The sequence below is a fragment of the Haliotis rubra genome, unplaced genomic scaffold (genome assembly GCF_003918875.1).
Source record: "Haliotis rubra isolate DU_JTF1 unplaced genomic scaffold, ASM391887v1 Scf753, whole genome shotgun sequence".
In the NCBI taxonomy this organism is placed as follows: Eukaryota; Metazoa; Mollusca; class Gastropoda; order Lepetellida; family Haliotidae; genus Haliotis; species Haliotis rubra.
In genome coordinates, this window is record NW_025767472.1 from 19,105 (window position 1) to 39,491 (window position 20,387).

At 44.2% G+C, this 20,387-nt stretch overlaps 1 protein-coding gene across 3 annotated transcripts; it reads left to right on the forward strand.

Moving 5' to 3' along the window:
* Positions 1–429: 429 nt before the first annotated feature.
* Positions 430–20,049, forward strand: LOC124260180 (apolipoprotein L3-like). 3 transcript variants are annotated; one of them, XM_046694440.1, is made up of 3 exons: positions 430–577; positions 18,100–18,314; positions 18,348–20,049. In XM_046694440.1, exons 1-3 carry the CDS (start codon positions 550–552, stop codon positions 18,618–18,620), a joined length of 516 nt encoding a protein of 171 aa, XP_046550396.1. In that variant the 5' UTR covers positions 430–549; the 3' UTR covers positions 18,621–20,049. The 3 variants fall into 3 exon arrangements, with proteins under 3 accessions (XP_046550396.1, XP_046550394.1, XP_046550395.1); XM_046694438.1 differs by having other exon boundaries at positions 18,100–20,049; XM_046694439.1 differs by having other exon boundaries at positions 438–577; positions 18,103–20,049.
* The last annotated feature ends 338 nt before the right edge of the window (positions 20,050–20,387 follow it).

The window sequence follows — 20,387 nt, forward strand, 5'->3', positions numbered from 1 at the left end:
GGTATCTCAGTGGGCTAGCACTATAAAACCAGCTTCAGTCTGGGCTAGTACAAGCAGCCGCACATACACATACACACTCGCATGCACGTCGTCATATGAGCGAAATATTCTCAAGCACGACGTTAAACCCATTTTCACCTCACCTCACCTCAAACACTTTTCAGGAATGTAAACTCAAAGAAAAAATTGGAGGATATGGCTATTTGAATAATTACATGTAGGGTCGGCGGATCAGAAAACCAATGCATTAAGAAAATAATCACATATACAGGTGTGTGTTAGCTTAGAAAACGTTCAAAGTCTTATACATTGGGCCATATCAGCTCTATTTCTGCACTGTTCCTCGACAGCTGTACACTGCTCCTGGAGAAAAAGATAAAATACCTGTCATCGATGTCACCTAATACGTGACGTTAGTGCGCCTGATTAGATACCCCAGAGCGAGACCAATGGTCATGTGACTATGATAATACTACAGGGAAAACTCCTCCTGTTCCAGAAGTCATCTAGCTAAGGTACTGGTCACACAGGAGCTATTTCACAATCACCATGCAGGCCAAAAGTGTTACAAGATCAGGTAAGAAATACTTGTGCAAAAACCATTTGCTGCCATAGCACGTAGAGAGGGGTTTTGAACTGGATTGTTTTCCAAAATCGATTATTCCTATGTTATTATTGCATTGCAATGCATTGCATTGTATTGCATTGTCTACAAAAAGGAACTTATCATTACGTTTGGAGAAAATTCAGCGATAATTAATTTTTTTTATCTTCTTAAGATCCGAGCTGACAAAGTAGCATTTGTCCTCCAGCAAAACTACAGAGAATGCGATTACTCAATCTTTGGCATCATTCTGCTAAATACCAAACTATTTTAAAGAGAAATATTGCTCCGAGCAGCGATGTAGGGCTCCTTGGGGTTACTTCTATGAAGCCTTTGGAATCTCTCACATATCTGAGGAAAGTAGTAATGATATTAGTTAATATGAATCTAGTAGTATAGGGAAAGACAGTCCGGGATCACTTCCAACAAAAGCCTCTGCAAAGCCTTATTCCCCAAATAAGGCTTTGGTCGGACCCTTAGCTCTTGCTACCATTACCCCTACTGCTTTCCCAACCTATAAAAATTTCAAGCAAAATGTCCCCCTATGCCGTGTTGACAGGAGGTAACACTGTACCGTACGGTACGATCAATAATTCTTCTCTTACAAACCCCCTCCCTGGCCCATCCCTCAAGTAGTACAAGTTAGGCTCGTCTGCTTTGATGTCAACTTTATCTATGTCACACTGACCTCAATGAAACAGTTTAATGTAAATCGTCTGTTATATTTTTGGTGTTCGTTATAAAGGCTTGCCGGGCTTTTTGTACTCCCTGTTCTATGTACTTTTTTTTCTCGGATTCACTGATAGTAGTACTTTTACGAGACTTGGATCGAATCTCTTGTTTCATTTTGTTATATTTTGTGATTTCTGATAGCACCAAACGAAACTCTTCCTCAGAGATTTTAGAGTCTGTGAGCGCGGTGGAAATATGATCATCTATTGTGTTAAGCTTTGCTTCAGCCAGAACCCTGATCTCATCGTGTTTCAATGCTTTACGATGCAGTCTACGGGATACAAATTTAAATACCAATCCAGCCAACCCTGACACCCCAGCCGTTATTTCGAGTCCCAACACTATGGGTGCAGCTACGATGGTTGTCAACAACCCAACACCTACTGCCCCTAGTCCCATGCTAGTTGCCATAAGGGTAGTATCAGTCCCATCCACGATGTTGAAAGCTCTATGGTACTTCTTATAAAGTGCTTTCCGCTTATCGCGGTCTTGTTCTAATTGACGTTTTACATCGCATAACTGCCTCAAGCGAAACACGTCTACGGTTTCCAGGGTCTTCGCTACTTCATCTATGCCTGGATACAGTCCCATCCTATAATATATATTACAAAAGATATTTTAATTGGGCATCAGTTAATAGTTGGCCAACGTACCTGAGGCTTATAAAACTTAGATTCTCATATGTGTAGATACGGGAAGGGTCAATAGGTAACTTTTGGTCTATCTCAACATCATAGCAGATTATGGGGGTCAATCCCTGGTCCTCAATCGTATCACTAATGTGCAAGAAAAGAAACCTGATCTCAACGTATTGTTACACCGGGTAAAAGTTCAGTTTGGGGATGGGTTATCCAAATCAAACTTATCCTTGTAACCGACTTCTACGATGGTGTGGAGTTTGGTTCCATAGCCCTAACCCCTACTATGGAATGATGGTGGTGGGTGGCTATTAACTGGGACTTCCCGGCTGAAATTAACAGGGTGTCCCTAGGCCAATATTCAGAGTTAGAAACTATCATCCTTCCAGTTGGAATGAAAGACGTGAAAGGTACCGTTGTTTCTAATTTCAGAGACATAACCATCTTTGTCTAAATATAAGGTGCGGTTGTGGTCGTTGATCCCCATTTGGGTTCTTTTAAGACTAGGTTGCCGTATGTACACACCGTTGTTAAATAATAGTTCCATGAGTTTTGTTATGCCCACGCTTATCGAATCCATCTATGTCTCCTAAGCCCCTGAGTGTGGGTTTGGGTAGATGATCAGTCATTGCCTGCCCGCCTATACACGTTGTCTTTCAAGTGTAGGATGTACAAGTTGATCGAATCCCCCCTAAGTCGTTAAGAGTAGTGTTGGGTCGAAACCAAGACATTACTATAATACTATTACGATATAATTTCCAACTGGTTTTCGATAATAGTTCCGGGGTGAAGTGCACCCCCATGAAGTGTATATTGTCGGGTAGGAATATCTTGGTTAGTGATATCACGTCTTCCGATCACGCTGACTCCTGCAGACTGGTTTTGGAGTTGACACCCACCCGCACGTAAACGTTACAAACGTGATACTGTTGTTGTTTCCCCCGGAGTTTGACCCCTTCACGATCTCATCATTCCGCGATGGTTCCCTAGGTAGACTTGGATGATAAGTGTTGAGTTCGCCGGTATACTCTCCAGGATCTTGATCACGCCTTCGAATTCAGACACCAACTGCAATACAACGTTTTGCATGCTCGGTTTACTCGATAGCATGTGGGATGGTGTACTGGCGACTGGACTGATGATTACGCTACGCCTCTGAGCCGGAACGTAAGCCACTAGCAGGGTTCCGTTGTTAACGACTTTGTTTAGGTAGTTGTCTTTATTATCCGTGAACACGTAGGGGGAGCCGAGCTTAATATTGAGAATCCAGTCAGCTTTATCGGGTAATAACACCCACTTGTCATCGTCGGTGAAGACGAGTGTATATGGTTTATTTTTTGTGATAGCCGTCACGTTGCTCTCAACATCGTCTAAATCGAACAGTTTACCTCCGAACGATGGGTATATTATCCAGTCATCACCGGTGTTGACAAGGGTGTACTTAGTGTTGACTACCGCTCTTGAGGTATCTACTATATCGCTTAGATTGCTAGTACCACCGGAGGGGACTTCAACGCGTTTGTAAATGCTGTTTTTTAGTTGCAAGGCGTACACTTTACCATCTATTCCGGGGTCGTCGAATCCGCGTGTGTCCCCGAGGTCGGAGATCCCCACATTGATGCATTTTTTCAACTTCATTCCAGGACCTTGTGCGCTGGTCATTTTATGTGCAGTGTTACGCTGAGGTATCCTATATTCACGAGATTATGATTTATATCTAACACCGATATTATCAATTCAGGGATATTACCTTGGGTTAACCTCTTATATTGCCACGTTGAAAACGACTCGGTTCTACCGTCGTTGTATTTCTCCGTTTTAACCGGCACTGCTCTAAGTATAGTGGAAGGTTGGCCTCCTTGAATATTGTCCATTGTGCTAACCTGGTTGAGATGAATGCACAGCTCTCGGTACGGTAGTAAGTCGGGTAACTTCGCGCCTGTGACTGTAGTCGTTGGTTTTACCTCGTCAGGCGGCATACTGAGTGTTCTCGCCAATGTTCGGCCGAGCTTCAAGGAGTTTCTTCCGTTGTTGATTAACACCACTGTGCCGTTTGAGTCGTTCATCTTGAGTTCGGCTCCCAGTGGTTTAAATACCTCGTCGCTTAGAGAGCACACGCTGTAGTAACCGTCAATTATCTGGTTGCGATTACCACCGACGAACAGTTTATTGTTGCTAGCGTTGATGTTAGTCCATCGCGGTAGGTAGGTTATATCGCACAGTGCTACCTCGAGTTGACCCAACGTGTTATCGATCGCGTGCGTCAGCTGAACGTCCTCGCCGCTAGTTATTCCTGGGAGTGTTATGTACATGTTATATAAACTCATTATATAATAGTTTTAAAACATGAAGATCGTGGTCGCTGATGGGCTGTATTTCGACGCCCAGTTCATAGATGTATTCGATAAGTATAAGTTTTCGGTGACTAACGCTAAGACAGTGCACGCTTGGTTGAACAATCCGATGCAGTTCTGGCAGAATCAACTCAACTTCGCAGTGTGGTGCGCTACAACGGGGTGTGGTGTGACATTGACCGACACTCGGCGTGGACCGCTGAGTCAGTCTGTGTTCACGTTTCACGTGTACTACCAGGTCAGACGTATCCTTAAAGAGATCAGCGCTCCGCTCTCACAGGAAAAAGCGTGGAATGCAGTAAACAACCAGTACGATAGACGGGCCTACGAACGTATTTGCAACGAATTCGGAATCGACACTAAAACGGATTGGCGTTTGCCTGGACCGAACCACGGATTGGGTATTCCTATCGTTCACAACATGCCTCTCGTGGAAGCCAGCGAGAAGTTGCAAGATTGGGGATATAAGTCGTATCATCATATCACAACCAACGAGTGGGATGACCGTTATATGGCATTCGACGACAGCAAGGATTACCGAGTTTGGAGGTTCGAGCAGGGTGGTGACTGGAAAAAATTCATGTTGGAATCGAAAGGATATACTCGTGCCGGCACCGAACGCTTGAATGATTCGATTCGAACGTACGTGTGGGCACTGTTGGGTGCGAAGACGCAAACGAGTTCAAATATCCTAGGCAAAGGGACTGCTTACGACGCACAGAAACAATTCGTTGTCAACGTAGAGGATGCTATCAATGCTCCAGTTGATCTACCGAGTGCTATCAAACGCTACCAAGACGTGTTGGAGTATGCCAGGTCGAAAGTCGACTACGTGTTCGACGTGGGACTGTACATGGCTCCGAGCGATATGCAACTTAGAATAAAGAAAGTGGTGGGCTACAACAACGAAATAATTGTAGCCACGTCGGACCAAAAGTTGGGCGTCAACCTAGATGTCAACATCCCACACGTCCCACCATCCACGACCGGTGAAACGGGTATAGTCACACCACCCCCGGAGCCTAGGGTTCAACCAACAGCCCCTGTGGGGGGGGTGGCTCCACACGTTCAGGCGTCCAATCAGCAGCACATCGATAATAAAACAGCAATGGTGGTTGGAGGGGTGGCTTTGGGTATTATTTGGTTAAAAATTCCTTAGCCGCTACGTACACCAAACCAGCTACGGCGACGATAGCTGCCCACAAGTTTTGACTGAGCCACGTAGCAGTTTTAGCTAAAACACTCAGCAACCACGAGACGATGCTACCAAGGATGCCGGGCAGGGCTTCGGCGGCCTTACCAGCCAGTTTAGCTAGAGTTTCACCTAGTTTTTTAATCCAGGCTCTGACACCCCCCACCACTTGGTGCAGGCGTGGGTGTACCCCCACCACCGCCGGCAGGCGTCAGTGACACCACCAGGGTAGATATGATGAAGCCCAATGCAGTCAAAATGCTGGCGATGGTGATCCCTTGCTCCCGGAACAGGATCCGAATCCTGTCAGCTAGCGTGGTGTCTTGGTGGAGGACTCGATCAACAGTTTCCCGCACACGACTGACCTGGGATCGAAGCTGTTCTCGGAAGGAGGAGGCCGTTTCTAGCCGGGTCTTCTTTTCCTCTTCCAAATTACGTATTCGTTCCTCAATGGTTGCTTTCAGAGACTCATCCTCCGTTTCACCGAGTTTGACCTTTTCATGGGCGATGTGGTCGTCTATCGCGTCCAGTTTGGCCGTGTTGTTCACGAGATGTCCTCGAATGGTTTGCATGGCCATGTCCAGCCCCCGCAGTTCCCGAGCGGTAAATTCAAACCCGGGTAAGGGCTTGTCATGGTAGGTGGCCAACAGCTTTTCAATGTTATCGGTCATGTCTTGATCGGATGTGGCGCCCCCTGATGTCTTGCAGATCTTGAATGGGAAGGGCTTTAGGCCGTGCGCCCCCGTAATCTATGAAGCCTAGTTCATCACGGATAAAGTCACTCCCATGGCGACTGCTGAGTGTTGATAAGGCAAGCGGTTCTCTAGTGCGCTTATTCATGAGATCGATCTCCGGGCGACCCCTCAGTCGCAGCGTGCCATTGTCATCAACAAAAAACTTGGAATAGTCTCGCCCCCACGGCTCTACGTAATTTCTATCCCCTTTTTAAGCCATCATAAAATCCGTTGACGGCCTGCTTTACGAGTTCGTTACCTTGCGAGATCTCGAATGTGGGGTCATCCTCGAATGCCTGAGCACTATCATCCCACATATCCTCCATAGGGATATACTCGGCCATTGTTTAGTATTAAAACTTATATATTTCATTTATATAACAATGTACGGTAGAAAACTAGATCCTTTCAGGAGATCGAGAGAGCCCCTAGGCGTCAAAGCCGTGCGTCAGTCTGTGACCATCACCAACAATCCCAGCAAGATAGACCAGAATCAAACGCTGCTGGTTAGATTTCCAAACCTTGGCGCGAATGACCTCATTGTACCAGGCACTGTTCGATTGGCGTTCAACATCACGTTGACCTCCACCAACGACAAACGCGAGCTAGTGCGGAACGTAGGTCGATCCATTATCAAGAAAACGACCATCAAGATCACCGGTAACGAGGTGCTGAGCATCGACGACAGCGACGTCTTTCACTGCTACAAGGACCTCTGGAAAAGCGAGGGAGAACGCGTCAACGACGTGTACCAAGGTATCAGTAAATCGACCAGATCGCGCATTGGGTATAGCTTCACGCAAGAACAGCTAGACAAGCTATCGGACGGTGAAAAGGCCATCGCTCAAGCGTACGGAAACAGGTTCTGCGTGCCGCTCGACTTCGAGTTGCTTACGGAACACGCGCCGTTTTACCAAGCCGCGCTGGGTGATAGGCTTGAATACGAGCTCACGTTTAACGACTACAGCAAAGTAGTACGTACGCCGAACGGTGATGAGGCCAGTTATGCCATAGACAACATCTCTCTAGAGTTCGACATGGTCACTAGTCCGGAGCTGGCAAGGCAGGTTCGAAGCCAGTACTCGGGTAATGTAGCCATCCTGTACGATCGCATACTAAGACATAGATCTATCGTGCGGGATAAGAGCGACACTGTGTGGAATATCAACCTGAACGTGCCGGCGCGATCGATGAAAGGCATCCTGGTAGTCCCCGTGGAGGATTACGAGCCATTCCGGAGGGATAGCGAGAAGTTTTTCAATCCGGAGATCGAAAAGGTGGAAGTGACTATAGAGGGCTGTTTAGTCATGGTATGCGTGCGTACCAACAGTGGGATGAGATAAAAAAGATGCCGAGCAAACATCCGTATATAGCCAAAGACCTGGACCTATCCTCCGTGCAAATCGGCGAATACTTAACCAACAAGTACGCGCTGTGGTTGGACATGCGATCCACGGATGACGATAAACTACACGGTAGCAGCCGTAGAATAGATAATGGTAGCGAAGGAATTACTATCCAGATTACCAAGAAGGCTCAACCCGCTGGCAAGTTGAAATTATATCTGTACGTTATTATGGACGCGCAACTTAATATAGATAATGGGAGATTCGTGCAAGCCATCTACTGATTGCGGCAAGCCATTTATTGATTTGCCCCGCGACCCACACTGCGCCATAGTGTGCGGGCAGACTGGCTGTGGGAAGACCGTTTTCGTGTTGGATATGTTGGAGGGGGTACTACAGGGATGTGTTCGACCACATCGTTATCATGTGTCCTACTCTGAGCATGAATAAAACGTACACGGAAAGACCTTGGGTGATGACGGACCCGGACGTACACAGAGTCGATCCGGGAACACGTCTACAGGACTGGTTGAAAGCTCTTCACGATAAATTTAAAGGGGAGTCGACGTTGTTCATACTGGACGACTGCAGCGCTAATCGCGAGATAACAAAAAAGAGAGATATGCTATCGTACCTGGCATTTTCAGGCCGACACGCAAAGCACAGCGTCTGGGTACTAACGCAGAAGTTCAACTCGGTGTTGAAAGACCTCCGAGAGCAGACGCGATGGGTTGCCTTATTTCACTGCAAGGACAGGGATTCGTTCGAAGAGTGTTTGAGAGAGAACGATGTGATGAGCAAATTAGAACGGAACGGGTGAAGAAACAGCTAGCTGAAACTAAACACGCTAAGCTCGTGCTCAAGACCGACCAACCCGTGGCCTATAGTGTGTTAATGCTTAGTAAATGCTTAGCAAATGCTTAGCAAAGCTAAGTAAAAGCTTAGCAATGCTTAGTATAGCTATGGTATTTGAAGTGCTCGTCGTGTGCAACTTAACCTTTATTTCCCTGTGTTTCGCTTATATCGTATATTATATTGTTAAAACTAAAACTTACTTGTTACATTATAAGATGGAGTGTGAGGAATTGCTAGAGCAACTGTTGGTACCCCAATCACCACAGGTGGATGATGATAAGCGAGAGAAACTGGTGGCGTTGGCTGTTGGTGGCAAAGCCAAACATTACTTTGGGGAGTACACTCCGGATAAAATTCACAAAATGTCAGCCGAAGAAATCGATAAACTGTACGCTAAATACGAGGCTAGACTAGGTTCAGAGATGACAAAGACAATAGGATCGGCTATGACCCAGATATACACTGGTATTGCGTCATACTTCCTTCCCATCCCCCCGGAGCGCCGACTTTACCTGTGGGAAGACCTCGAGAAAGACCCTTTTATCGAACAAGCCTTGAGCTCTATTAGCTGCGATCTGTACCACAAATACGGTATGTTGTTAGCCCCGGTTACGGCAGCGATTATCACGGCAAAGCATTGTCAATTTGAGAGGAAAAATAATAATAATAGTATAGATGGATGCTGCACAGACCCAGGAGACGGTGGAGACCCCACCCCAACAACTGGAGGAGACCCCTTCAGAGGAGACCCCACCCCAACTGGAGGAGACCCCTTCACAGGTGACCAGGCAGAAGAATCCTAAGAGAGTAGCTGCCGGTAAAAAACGGTGGTGTAACCAACATAAAATTATCAGGGTGACCCACCCGGAGCGACTCTTGTTAGTTGTATGCGCAACTGCTGCCGTGGCTATCTCGTGGTTATACACACGACGCAGTGAGGAACCTCCACAATTACAGGTCAACCCGCATATCATGCAATAAAATATATATTTTTATATCATATACATAATGTCTGAGGGGAAAACGTTCGTCAACGACGCATACCACGCCACAGTGGTCGCCAGTCTAGCCGTAGGATACGCTCGGTTGACCAAAATGGTGCTTAAACAACCAACTATCAAGCTAGATTTCAACCTACAGGATATGGGTATGCTAATAATGAACCTTGGTATGGCGATGGCCACAAAAGACATCCTAGTAAAACAAGGAATAATTCCTGAAGATATTATGAAATAAATATAAGGATGGCCACTATTGCTATGATGGTCGGTGGTGCGTTAGTGAATGCCCTGGCATTTTCCGGGAGTAATTTCCTCTTTTCAAAACTACGAGAGTCACACGCGGCTGAAATACAAGCCGAAAGAAAACGGCACGATCTCGCTATTGAGAAATAACAAACAGCACAGGCTGAGTACGCTAAACAACGCCTCCAGCGGATCGATTACATTAACGAACAACTCAGGCGTGAAAACCATGCCGTTCAAACATTCCACGATGTCGACGACGCAGCGAGACAATACTATTTATTAACTGGTAAACGATTGGAGCCACTACAGAAGCCAACACTCGCTCAGTACTACACACCATCCAAGGGACAAATGGACCGTGAACTGACCTTCATAGCGCTGGGTATAGCGGCGACTGCTTTGGTTGCGAAACAATTAGACTAAGTACTCATATAAGTATGCTAAACATGAGACCTGCTCCATACCGATGCGAATACATTCTTATGGGGAAGAACGAACCCTGCGGTAAGAAATGTAGGAATGCGGGGTACTGTTGTTTCCACATGGGAAGCCCTAACTACACGTGTTCTGTGTGTGGTATCGGGGTCAAAGGGCACTACTGTCTATGTAAAGCTCACGGAGCGAACGTAGTCAGACATCACCTCATCTACGAGAATAAAAAGGCCTACATAAAAGAACGTAGGCGGCTTCTCAAGATAGCAGTGTAAGGTGGGAGGAGTTACCTCCCTTTGCCAGTGATATTGATTTTTTACCTTACGGTGGTCCAATTAGACATTAATTCTCTTAGGTGTGTATACAATTATGGCTACTATACGCGAGCTTAAGAATATCGCCAGAAGCCGTGGTGTGATCGGGTATTCTCGAATGACCAAACCAGCATTGTTGAGATTACTAGGTTTAGAAGCCCCTCCTACTGTAAAACAATTAAAAGCTCAAGCAAAACAGCTTGGGCTCACGGGTTATTCAAACCTGGGGAGAGCCGGGTTAAACGCATTGTTAACACATGCTCCCGGAGCTGAACGGTAACCGTCAGCTCCCCACTGTAAAACAATTGAAAGCTGAAGTTCGTGATTTGGGGTTAGGTGGGTATTCCCGTATGAGTAAACCACAGCTTGTAGAACTATTAAGGCAGAATAGAGCTATTGACCTACAGTTCGTGCCCACTGAGCGCGCTGTAGGTAAGTATTTAAGAGGCTGGCGCATGCGCGTTGATAGGAACATAGACATTATAGATATTAAGCCACTGATAGCTGATAAAATAAATCAGGAACTAACCAGTCTGGGAAGTATCAAATTTCAAATCACGGTTAAAATGTCGCCGAGAAGAATGTGGGGGATGTTACCGAGTACGTTCAGCCTTACTTCCGAGGTATACAAGAGGTCGTGACCCAGATAGAGACTATAAACACATCGATCGATACTAGTTTTCAGCAGATACAGGAACACCTAGAACGCTACACACACTTGGGATCCGGGTGGGCTGTAGATAAAATCGATATTGTCTATCTAGACATAGCTAACTACGTGCCGTTCAGAGGCGGGTCATACCTAGACTTGCCTCCCTACTATAAGAAAAAACAGGCCATGGTAAACGTTAAGAATAGAGGAGACGATTGCCTGAGGGTAGCTATCAGGTCAGCCTTGTTTCCAGCTGACACTAATTCGAACAGGCTTTCTAGCTATCCCCAAGACGATGGGCTCAACTGGGATGGTATAGATGAACCAACCCCCATATCCCAGATCACTAAAGTAGAAAAACAGAATAATCTAGCTATAAATGTCTTTGGTCACGAAGACGACACAACAATAATACACAGGCTCAGCTCGTTGGTGGGGAAACGTGTTATCAATATATTCATGGTCCAACGAGGTGAAAAGTATCACTACACGTGGATAAAACATTTCAGCCGGTTGTTGCACGACCAGTCGAAACACGATGGGAAAAAACACTTTTGTGTTCGATGCCTGCACGGTTTCAGTCGAGCTGATTTATTAGAATCCCACCGGGAGGATTGCCAAGGTGTGGGACAGACGGCTATACGCATCGACATGCCCGAGGAAGGTGACAATATCCTAAAATTCTACAACCACAAGCACCAAATGTCTGTGCCTTATATCATATACGCCGACTTTGAAGCATTGGTCAAACCTGTTGAGGCTGCCGCCGGCGGGGCTCCCACAGGTGAGAGCTTCACCCACAAAACACAAGAGCATGAAGCCTGTGGGTTTGGATACATTGTCGTCCGTTGTGATGGGGAAACGAAAGCTCCCGTAGTGTACAGGGGCCCTAACGCGGCTGAAAGGTTTCTAAAGTGTTTGCAGGAGGAAGAAAAAATTATTAGGAAAAAGTTGTATAGAATCGCTCCCATGCGTATGACCCGAGCCGACAGGTTAGCTCACTCCCGTAGCATTAACTGTCACGTGTGTGACTCACCACTTAATGGTGATTCGGTAAGAGATCACTGTCACATAACCGGTAAGTATAGAGGCGCTGCTCACAACGCGTGTAACCTTAAGCTTAGAATCAACCCTAAGACAATAAACATTCCCGTTGTCTTTCACAACTTGAGAGGGTACGACTCTCACTTAATCATGCAGGCCATCGCGAAAATCGATGGTAATATAACGTGCATCCCCAACAACATGGAGAAATATCTCTCTTTCAGCTTAGACGGACTTAGGTTCATTGACTCGTGTCAATTTCTATTGTCGTCATTAGCCAGCTTGATTAAATCCATCGATACCTTCCCTATTACCAATCGATACACAGACGCCGAGACTAGATCTCTGCTTATGAGGAAAGGTGTGTATCCCTATGAGTACATGGATAGTTGGACTAAGTTCACCGAGACCAGACTACCCCCCATCAGAGAATTTTACAGCAATCTGACCGACTCGGAAATATCCCAAGACGATTACTCGTACGCTATTAACGTATGGAATAAACTTGGTTGTAAAACCCTGGGTGACTATCACGATCTGTACTTGAAGATGGATGTACTACTATTAGCCGACGTATTTGAGACATTTAGACGGACATGTATCAAGCAGTATAAACTAGATCCGGCATGGTATTACACCAGCCCAGGCCTATCGTGGGATGCCTTGCTTAAAAAGACCGGAGTTAAGTTAGAATTGCTTACTGATTATGACATGCACCTGTTCATTGAGAAAGGTTTGCGAGGTGGGATCTCCATGGTAACCAAACGATACGCTAAAGCAAATAATCAATACGTGAATGGCTACGACCCTAGCAAACCAACCAATCACATTCTCTATCTCGACGCAAATAACCTGTACGGATGGGCTATGAGTCAGTATCTACCCACAGGGGGATTCGAATGGGCGTCACATGAGGTCGATGTTATGAGCATCGCGCCGGATTCGAACAAAGGTTATATCCTCGAAGTTGACTTGGAGTATCCCAAGGCATTACACACGTCACACAACAGCTACCCCCTAGCTCCCGAACGTATGAGGGTTAACCCAGACTGGATGTCTGAATACCAACATAACTTGTTAGATAGGCGGGTGACGGGCGTTGAAAAACTCGTGCCTAACTTAATGAATAAGACCAAATACATAGTTCACTATCGCAACCTGCAGCTGTACCTGTCGTTGGGTATGAAACTGACCAAAATACATAGGGTGCTCGTGTTCAACCAGAGCCCATGGATGGAGCCTTACATCAGAATGAACACGGACCTCCGAAAGCTTGCTACCAGTGACTTTGAGAAAAACCTCTACAAGCTCATGAACAACTCAGTGTTCGGTAAGACTATGGAGAACCTGAGGAAACGCGTGACCGTGAAGCTGGTTCGGTCGAATGAAAAAGACAAGCTCAGGAGACTGATCGCTAACCCTGCATTCAACCGTAGTAAGATATTCACCGATGATCTAGTTGCCCTACACATGAAGAAAAGCCACATAAAATTCAACCGTCCTGTTTACGTGGGGATGAGCATCCTCGATTTATCCAAACACCTGATGTACGACTTTTACTACAACGAGCTTAAGAAACAGTACGACGACAGGTGTGAAGTGCTGTACACTGACACGGATTCCCTGCTGATGGAGATTCGAACCGAGGACGTGTACGAGGACATGAAAAAACACCTCGATTTGTATGACACCAGCGACTACCCTAAGGACCATGCCATACACAGTACAGTGAATAAAAAGGTCCTAGGTAAGATGAAGGATGAGTGTGCTGGCACGCCCATAGCCGAGTACATAGGGTTGAGACCTAAGATGTACTCCATACTGAAAGCCGACAATAGTGAGATCCGGAAGGCTAAGGGTGTTAAGAAGTACGTGGTGAAACAGCACATCAAACACGCCAGATTCAAGGAAGCCCTGTTCAAGACCCGTACCTTTAGACATAAAATGAACACACTTAGAAGTGATGGCCATAGGATATACGGGCTGACTATAAATAAAACATCATTATCCCCTATGGACACTAAACGTTGGATAGCTATTGATGGGATAAACACGTATGCGTATGGGCATGAGAAAATTGAACCAAGAACGGAACCAGAAAAAGTTTGAGGCTATTTACTACAGTCCGCGTGGGTACTGGAAAGGAGCTAGCGCTGTAGATAAGCTGGCTAAAATGGCGCGAGTATCCCCGGAGGAGACCAAAGCGTGGCTTGAAAAACAAGCCCTGTGGCAGATCTATTTACCACCACCACGCTACGTGCCTAGAAGGAAGTTTGGTATTAACATACCTAATAGCGTTCACCAGGCAGACCTACTGTTCCTACCCCACGACAAGAGGTACAAGTATGCCTTAACAGTCGTGGATGTGGCCAGTCGCTACAAGGAAGCCGAACCCTTGACCACGAAAGATTCTGTCCAGGTAGCCAGAGGATTCGAACGCATATACAAACGCAGTCCGCTGACGTGGCCAACAGAGCTGCAAGTTGACCCCGGGCGGGAGTTCATGGGTGCCGTGTCACAACTGCTAGCCAAACACGATACAAAGGTCAGGCGTGGCACGGCCGGAGCCCATCGCAGCCAAGCCATAGTTGAGAGATTTAATAGGACTTTGGCTGAGCGCTTATTCGGGCATCAGTATGCGAGGGAGATGGCCACCCCGGGAAAACGATCGACTGAATGGGTCACGAGGTTACCCAAGGTGGTGTCGGCAATAAACCATGAAGTCACCCGTCTCACCGGTAAGAAACCTGCAGACGCTATCAAATTAAAATCAATAGTTGCAGAGTCGGCCGCTCCATTGCGTGGGAAGGAGAAACAGATACCAGACAGGGCCCTAGTGAGGTACCTATACCAGCCGGGGGAACACGAGGGTGATAGCCGTAAGCGAGCCACCGATCCTATATGGTCAGTCAAAACTTACAACATAGATAAAGTTGACATCAAAGCAGACGAGCCTAACTTGTACTACTTGAGGGATGGGCCAGGGAGGGGGTTTGTAAGAGAAGAATTATTGATCGTACCGTACGGTACAGTGTTACCTCCTGTCAACACGGCATAGGGGGACATTTTGCTTGAAATTTTTATAGGTTGGGAAAGCAGTAGGGGTAATGGTAGCAAGAGCTAAGGGTCCGACCAAAGCCTTATTTGGGGAATAAGGCTTTGCAGAGGCTTTTGTTGGAAGTGATCCCGGACTGTCTTTCCCTATACTACTAATCTTATCACTGCTAGTCGAGTGCTCTTCAACTGGAAGTACTGGGAGGTCATTAAGTTTCGATAAACTCATCACAAAACCTATTTTCGTAGATTAAATAATATCACTTAGGTATCATGAATATCAAAACAGAAGAACCCTTTGTTCAAACAGTCAGAGAAACAGAAAATGTGGTGGCCTGAACTAAATAATTTGAAAGGTTCACTGTGACTGACATTATGTGAATTTAAATGTACGTCACATGTAGCTGACAAGTCGTGATTCACATTCAACGGTCCGTAAACACAACTCATGTGCCATTTTACCGAAACAATGACATTTTATGTTCTTTATCATGGTGATATATACACACATATACATAAAACGAGCCACCCTTTAAGGGTTATGAGAGACTATTACATAGAAGTGGCATATATGATAAAAGTAACAATATGGATTTAGTCGCATAAAATCAGTTTTCTTCTTTGAAGAATATAAACGCAGGTTTTGGCTGTAAAATATACATGTTCTTTAAATAGTAAAATCATGTTTTAATTATCACATAAATCTAGGAAGTTGGGATAGCTGAACCACATATGGCCATGTAAACTTTCACGTAGATCATCGTACAGCGGATATGCCAACAGTACATGACGTTCGTCTTCAATCTTATCACTACATTGAAAACACACTTTTTCAGTTATATTCATATTTGAATATCTGCCTGTTTCCAACTTTAGAGGTGCAGAACCGGATCTAAACTTGGAAAGGGCAGATCGATAGGAGATTGGTATTGATTTAAACAGTATTTCATTTCCATTAATGTTTACATTTTTCATAATACACAACATAACAAAATGGAAATAGGATTAGCAAACAGACCATATGACCTATGTCAATGCTTCTCCGCATATAATTCGTTATTATCTTGACTTAATTCTATGAAGCAGACCTTAGGACATTAATGAATTAATCAAAACAAAATAAAAATAAAGAAAAGAAAATAAAGAACAAGATACCAAGTGCATTTTATGTTTATACGTTGTTACTTGAATTCCGTAAAGCGGTTAGTTTCAGTTATATAATTCTGTACGGATTTTATAAGGTTTTCAATGTCTAAAGGAGATAAATCGTCATTGCCGTGAAGCAGTATTTGCATTCTTACATAGCTTTCGCAACCATACACACTTCTCTCGTCACTGTCAATTGAAATTGACATCGGCTCCCATATCTGCACGTGGACCACGCTTTGCGGTGGTAGTCGCTTTATAGGAGATATCGTCCTTGCGCTTTCCTTCAGACTATCGCATGTTTTGCACGGGTAATCTGCCGTGCTGTAAATGTCGATCAAACTTATGACACTTTCCGCAATGTATCCCTGGGCCGTCGGTGATATAAAGAAGTCACTATTTTATTAAATCTGTCAAAACTATGTGTTTCTGAATGTAAGCATTATTTATGATCACTGGTACGTTGTTGGAAGACTTTTTTGCGAAATGTTTCGCGTGTTCTGCCTGGAGTTGTCAGTCAGTTTGTTTGGCACTCTTCTTCTTTCATTTGGGGCACGTCTCAAATAGTTTTTTACCCTTAATCTCCCATACGTTTTATTCACATGGATAATGTTGAACAGACGTTTTGATCTGTAACTTTTATGGCGCTATTTCAAAGCCGTAGCGCTTGCAGTGACTTTTGACATAGGACCAAGAACAGAAAATGTTTAACAACCAAAGGCCACTTCAGAACAAGCGTTTAAAGTGTTGTATGTGCTAAGTTTGGTTTGGCACAAAACGGCAAAGAAGCCCGTGAAAGTTTTTGAAGACAACTTTTGCCCAAAAGTAGCGTCCAATATGGCGGCCATCATATAAACATAGGCACATTTGACGATGCTACTGTGTAGGAACATGCATAGACACAAAGTATGCAACGTTTGAAAGTCGTAGCTCTTGTAGTTTCAGTGCAGCACATTTTGGGAGGAAAGTAGTAAGCATTTTGCTTAAAAACATCAACAAAAACTTCAATCCAACATAGCGTCCAAACGGTGCATTTTAGCGACTTGAGCCGTCCAGGCAAAATTGTAGGCATTTTGATTGCGCATCTGCTCAAGAACTTTGGCAAACATTGGAGCATTAGTTTTGGAGAAATTTGCATTTGCATTTGAAATTTTTGAACTAATTTTGAATGATCTGCCCTTTGCTATTGGGCCTACAGCCTAGAGATTTTAATTGGGAATATCTACACCTTGGTGTGCATCTGGGTGAATTTTTTTCAAGCGAATCTGTCCAGCGGTGCTCTTTGTAGATTTTGATTTTTTTACATGACATGCAGGGTGAGTGAGTGAGTGAGTTTGGTTTTTACGCCGCTTTTAGCAATATTCCAGCAATATCACGGCGGGGGACACCAGAAATGAGCTTCATACAATGTACTCATGTGGGGATTCGAACCCGGGTCTTCGGTGTGACGAGCGAACGCTTTAACCACTAGGCTACCCCACCGCCCCTTATGCAGGGTGAGGGGCACTTACTTTGTACATACATTTTAGGGGGGGGCGGGGGGGCATTCACATTGTGCACGCTTCTCCATAAAAATTATCTTCATATCCATAAATTAGAAACAGTCCCTTATCAGACACAATGTAATGCGATTAACAGCAGCATGAGTACCAGAATCTCACACAAGTACTCACTTTAAAATAGTCGACGATTAACATCGGAGTGCTTGGAACACGTACTACCCTTGACCTCATGCGCTATGTCGTATTCTTTCAGCAGAACAAGCCTCACTGAAAAAAGAGGTGAAACGCACTTTGATGGAACTAGCAGATGAGTTGGACGAACAGCAAAGGGACATCCGTATCGCCAAGACAAGTTTTGCATCAGCTGGAGTTGCATCTGCTGGGGCTGTTATTGGTGGGTTAGTACTGGCTCCATTTACTGCAGGAGTATCCCTCATTGCCACCGCGGGTGGTCTTGCTGGTGGCGCTCTCAGTGGAGCAGGGACTTTAGCCACAAACAAAGCCGAGAGGATCATCAACAGTAAGAAACTGAAAGCTGCCCAAAAAGCAATTGGAAGGATCAACGAATCTTACTCCCACTGCACGAGCGTTGAAGGGGAAACAGGTGGTAACCGTGCTGCTGCTACTGGTATAACCACAATGCTTGGTCTTCTTCCGCCTGTCCTCATAGGTCTAAACATTGCAGAGATTGTATCCAACAGCATCAAGATTGACAAGAAATCCCCATCAGAAGTTGCAGAACAGATAAGGGCAATCGCTCGTATGCTCGATTAAGAAATAAAGCAGATGTTCAATGTCCAAAAGTGACTTGCTCTTTTGCTATTTGTTCTCTAGAGAACATGATGAATAATATACTGCAGTATGTTGTTTGTTGATAATAAACAACACCAGCAACAGTGGTCACACATATTTTAACTGATGACGTTTCAGTTGCTTCTTCTCATGGTGTCAAGGTTTCTAGTATTAGCATAATTAGTCTATTATTATCATTAAATCCCTTTTAAGCATCTTCATAATTGTAAGTCAGTTTGTCAAAACCTGTAAACTGCAAAAAACCCAAAAAAAACCAACAACACAGAAATATTTAGGTACTGTGGCATATGTTCATATTCAGTATCAAAATATATTTTAAAACTTTTTCTAAGTGTGAATAGATGATTTGTTTGGTTTGCTGTGGAAATATATATAACCAGGGAGAATAGAAGACGCTGTAGATTATCCCTGATATAGCCTAAGGAACATCAAGCGTTAGCGATGTATATATTGTACCACGATTGAAGAGTACTGGGGTTTTGTCAGCGCTAAAAGAACAATTCTTCATACATAATTCTTTTCTATTTGAAAATGTAATTTGATATAAAACTTCCAAAAGTTATAAAATCCACAAAATGTGTAACTATTGACGGTTATTGTATTTTATAGATCTATCTTTCAAAATTAACAAATTTGCTTTTGACTGCAGCCATATTTGTTTCTTTAAGTTGAATTGTGTTATAGTTTTAGAATTTAGTTATGTTGTTGTTTGTTTTTGTTTTAGTTGATTCCTTGAGCCTTTGATGTAGTTGAAGTAATTTTGTCCTACTTGAGTTAATAGAGGTTGTTGACGAGAAGTGTCAGTCCAAATTTATTTTGAAGTGCTATTTTTTAATATATGTAAAAATGTATGGCTCTAGTTTTGTGCCATTTGTGGAGGAAGAAGTTTTCCGTGTCATCCATATAGAAACTTAAAGTTTTTTATTTTCTGAACATTATTTTCATAGTCTTAATATTAAGTATAACACATTTCAGGAAATTTCATATATATGTACCTTTATCTACGTGAACATTATCTGATTCATGACGTGTCTGAACCGTGAAGATCCGAGTCAGAATTGGTCTTCTGCTTGTAAGAGGAAGCTAACGGGATCACGTGGTCAGGCTCGCTGACTCGGTAAAACATGTTATCGTATCCCAATTACGTAGATCGATGCTCATGATGTCAATCACTGTATTATCTATTCCTATTACGTGCATCTATATGTGTATAGCTACAACATTGCTGAGAACAGAGTTAAACCTCTGTATGCATAAACAGTTGATATTATACTGTAACTTAAAGCACATTATTATTTTGTTAATAAAAGATGTTTCAGTATGCTGTGCAAGTGCTTAATGCATGGTCCTTTATTGTAAATTCACAATAAACGTTATATGCTTGTGATCATTATTGGTTGTGTCATGGTTCGGATGTTGCTCTTGGTGTCTGCTTTTGACAACTTTATAAATACTTTCGATTCTACGAAGATTTCAAAGAGCGCTTTACCGTAACGACTCTGGATCAAAGGTTCTTGGTCAAGGCTCTACCATTCAAGGCCTCAATGGAATTTGCAAAACGTTTTTTTGTCCATCCGTGACAAAAGAAATGCCCGATTCAGGCGGTCGGTGATAACTAGACCATTTAGCTCACCTTTTCTCCAATATCATCACTACTTGATAGTGACTCATAAACACATGCCAATATTGATTTATTAATTTTCACTAGATATGTAGGAAACACCATTT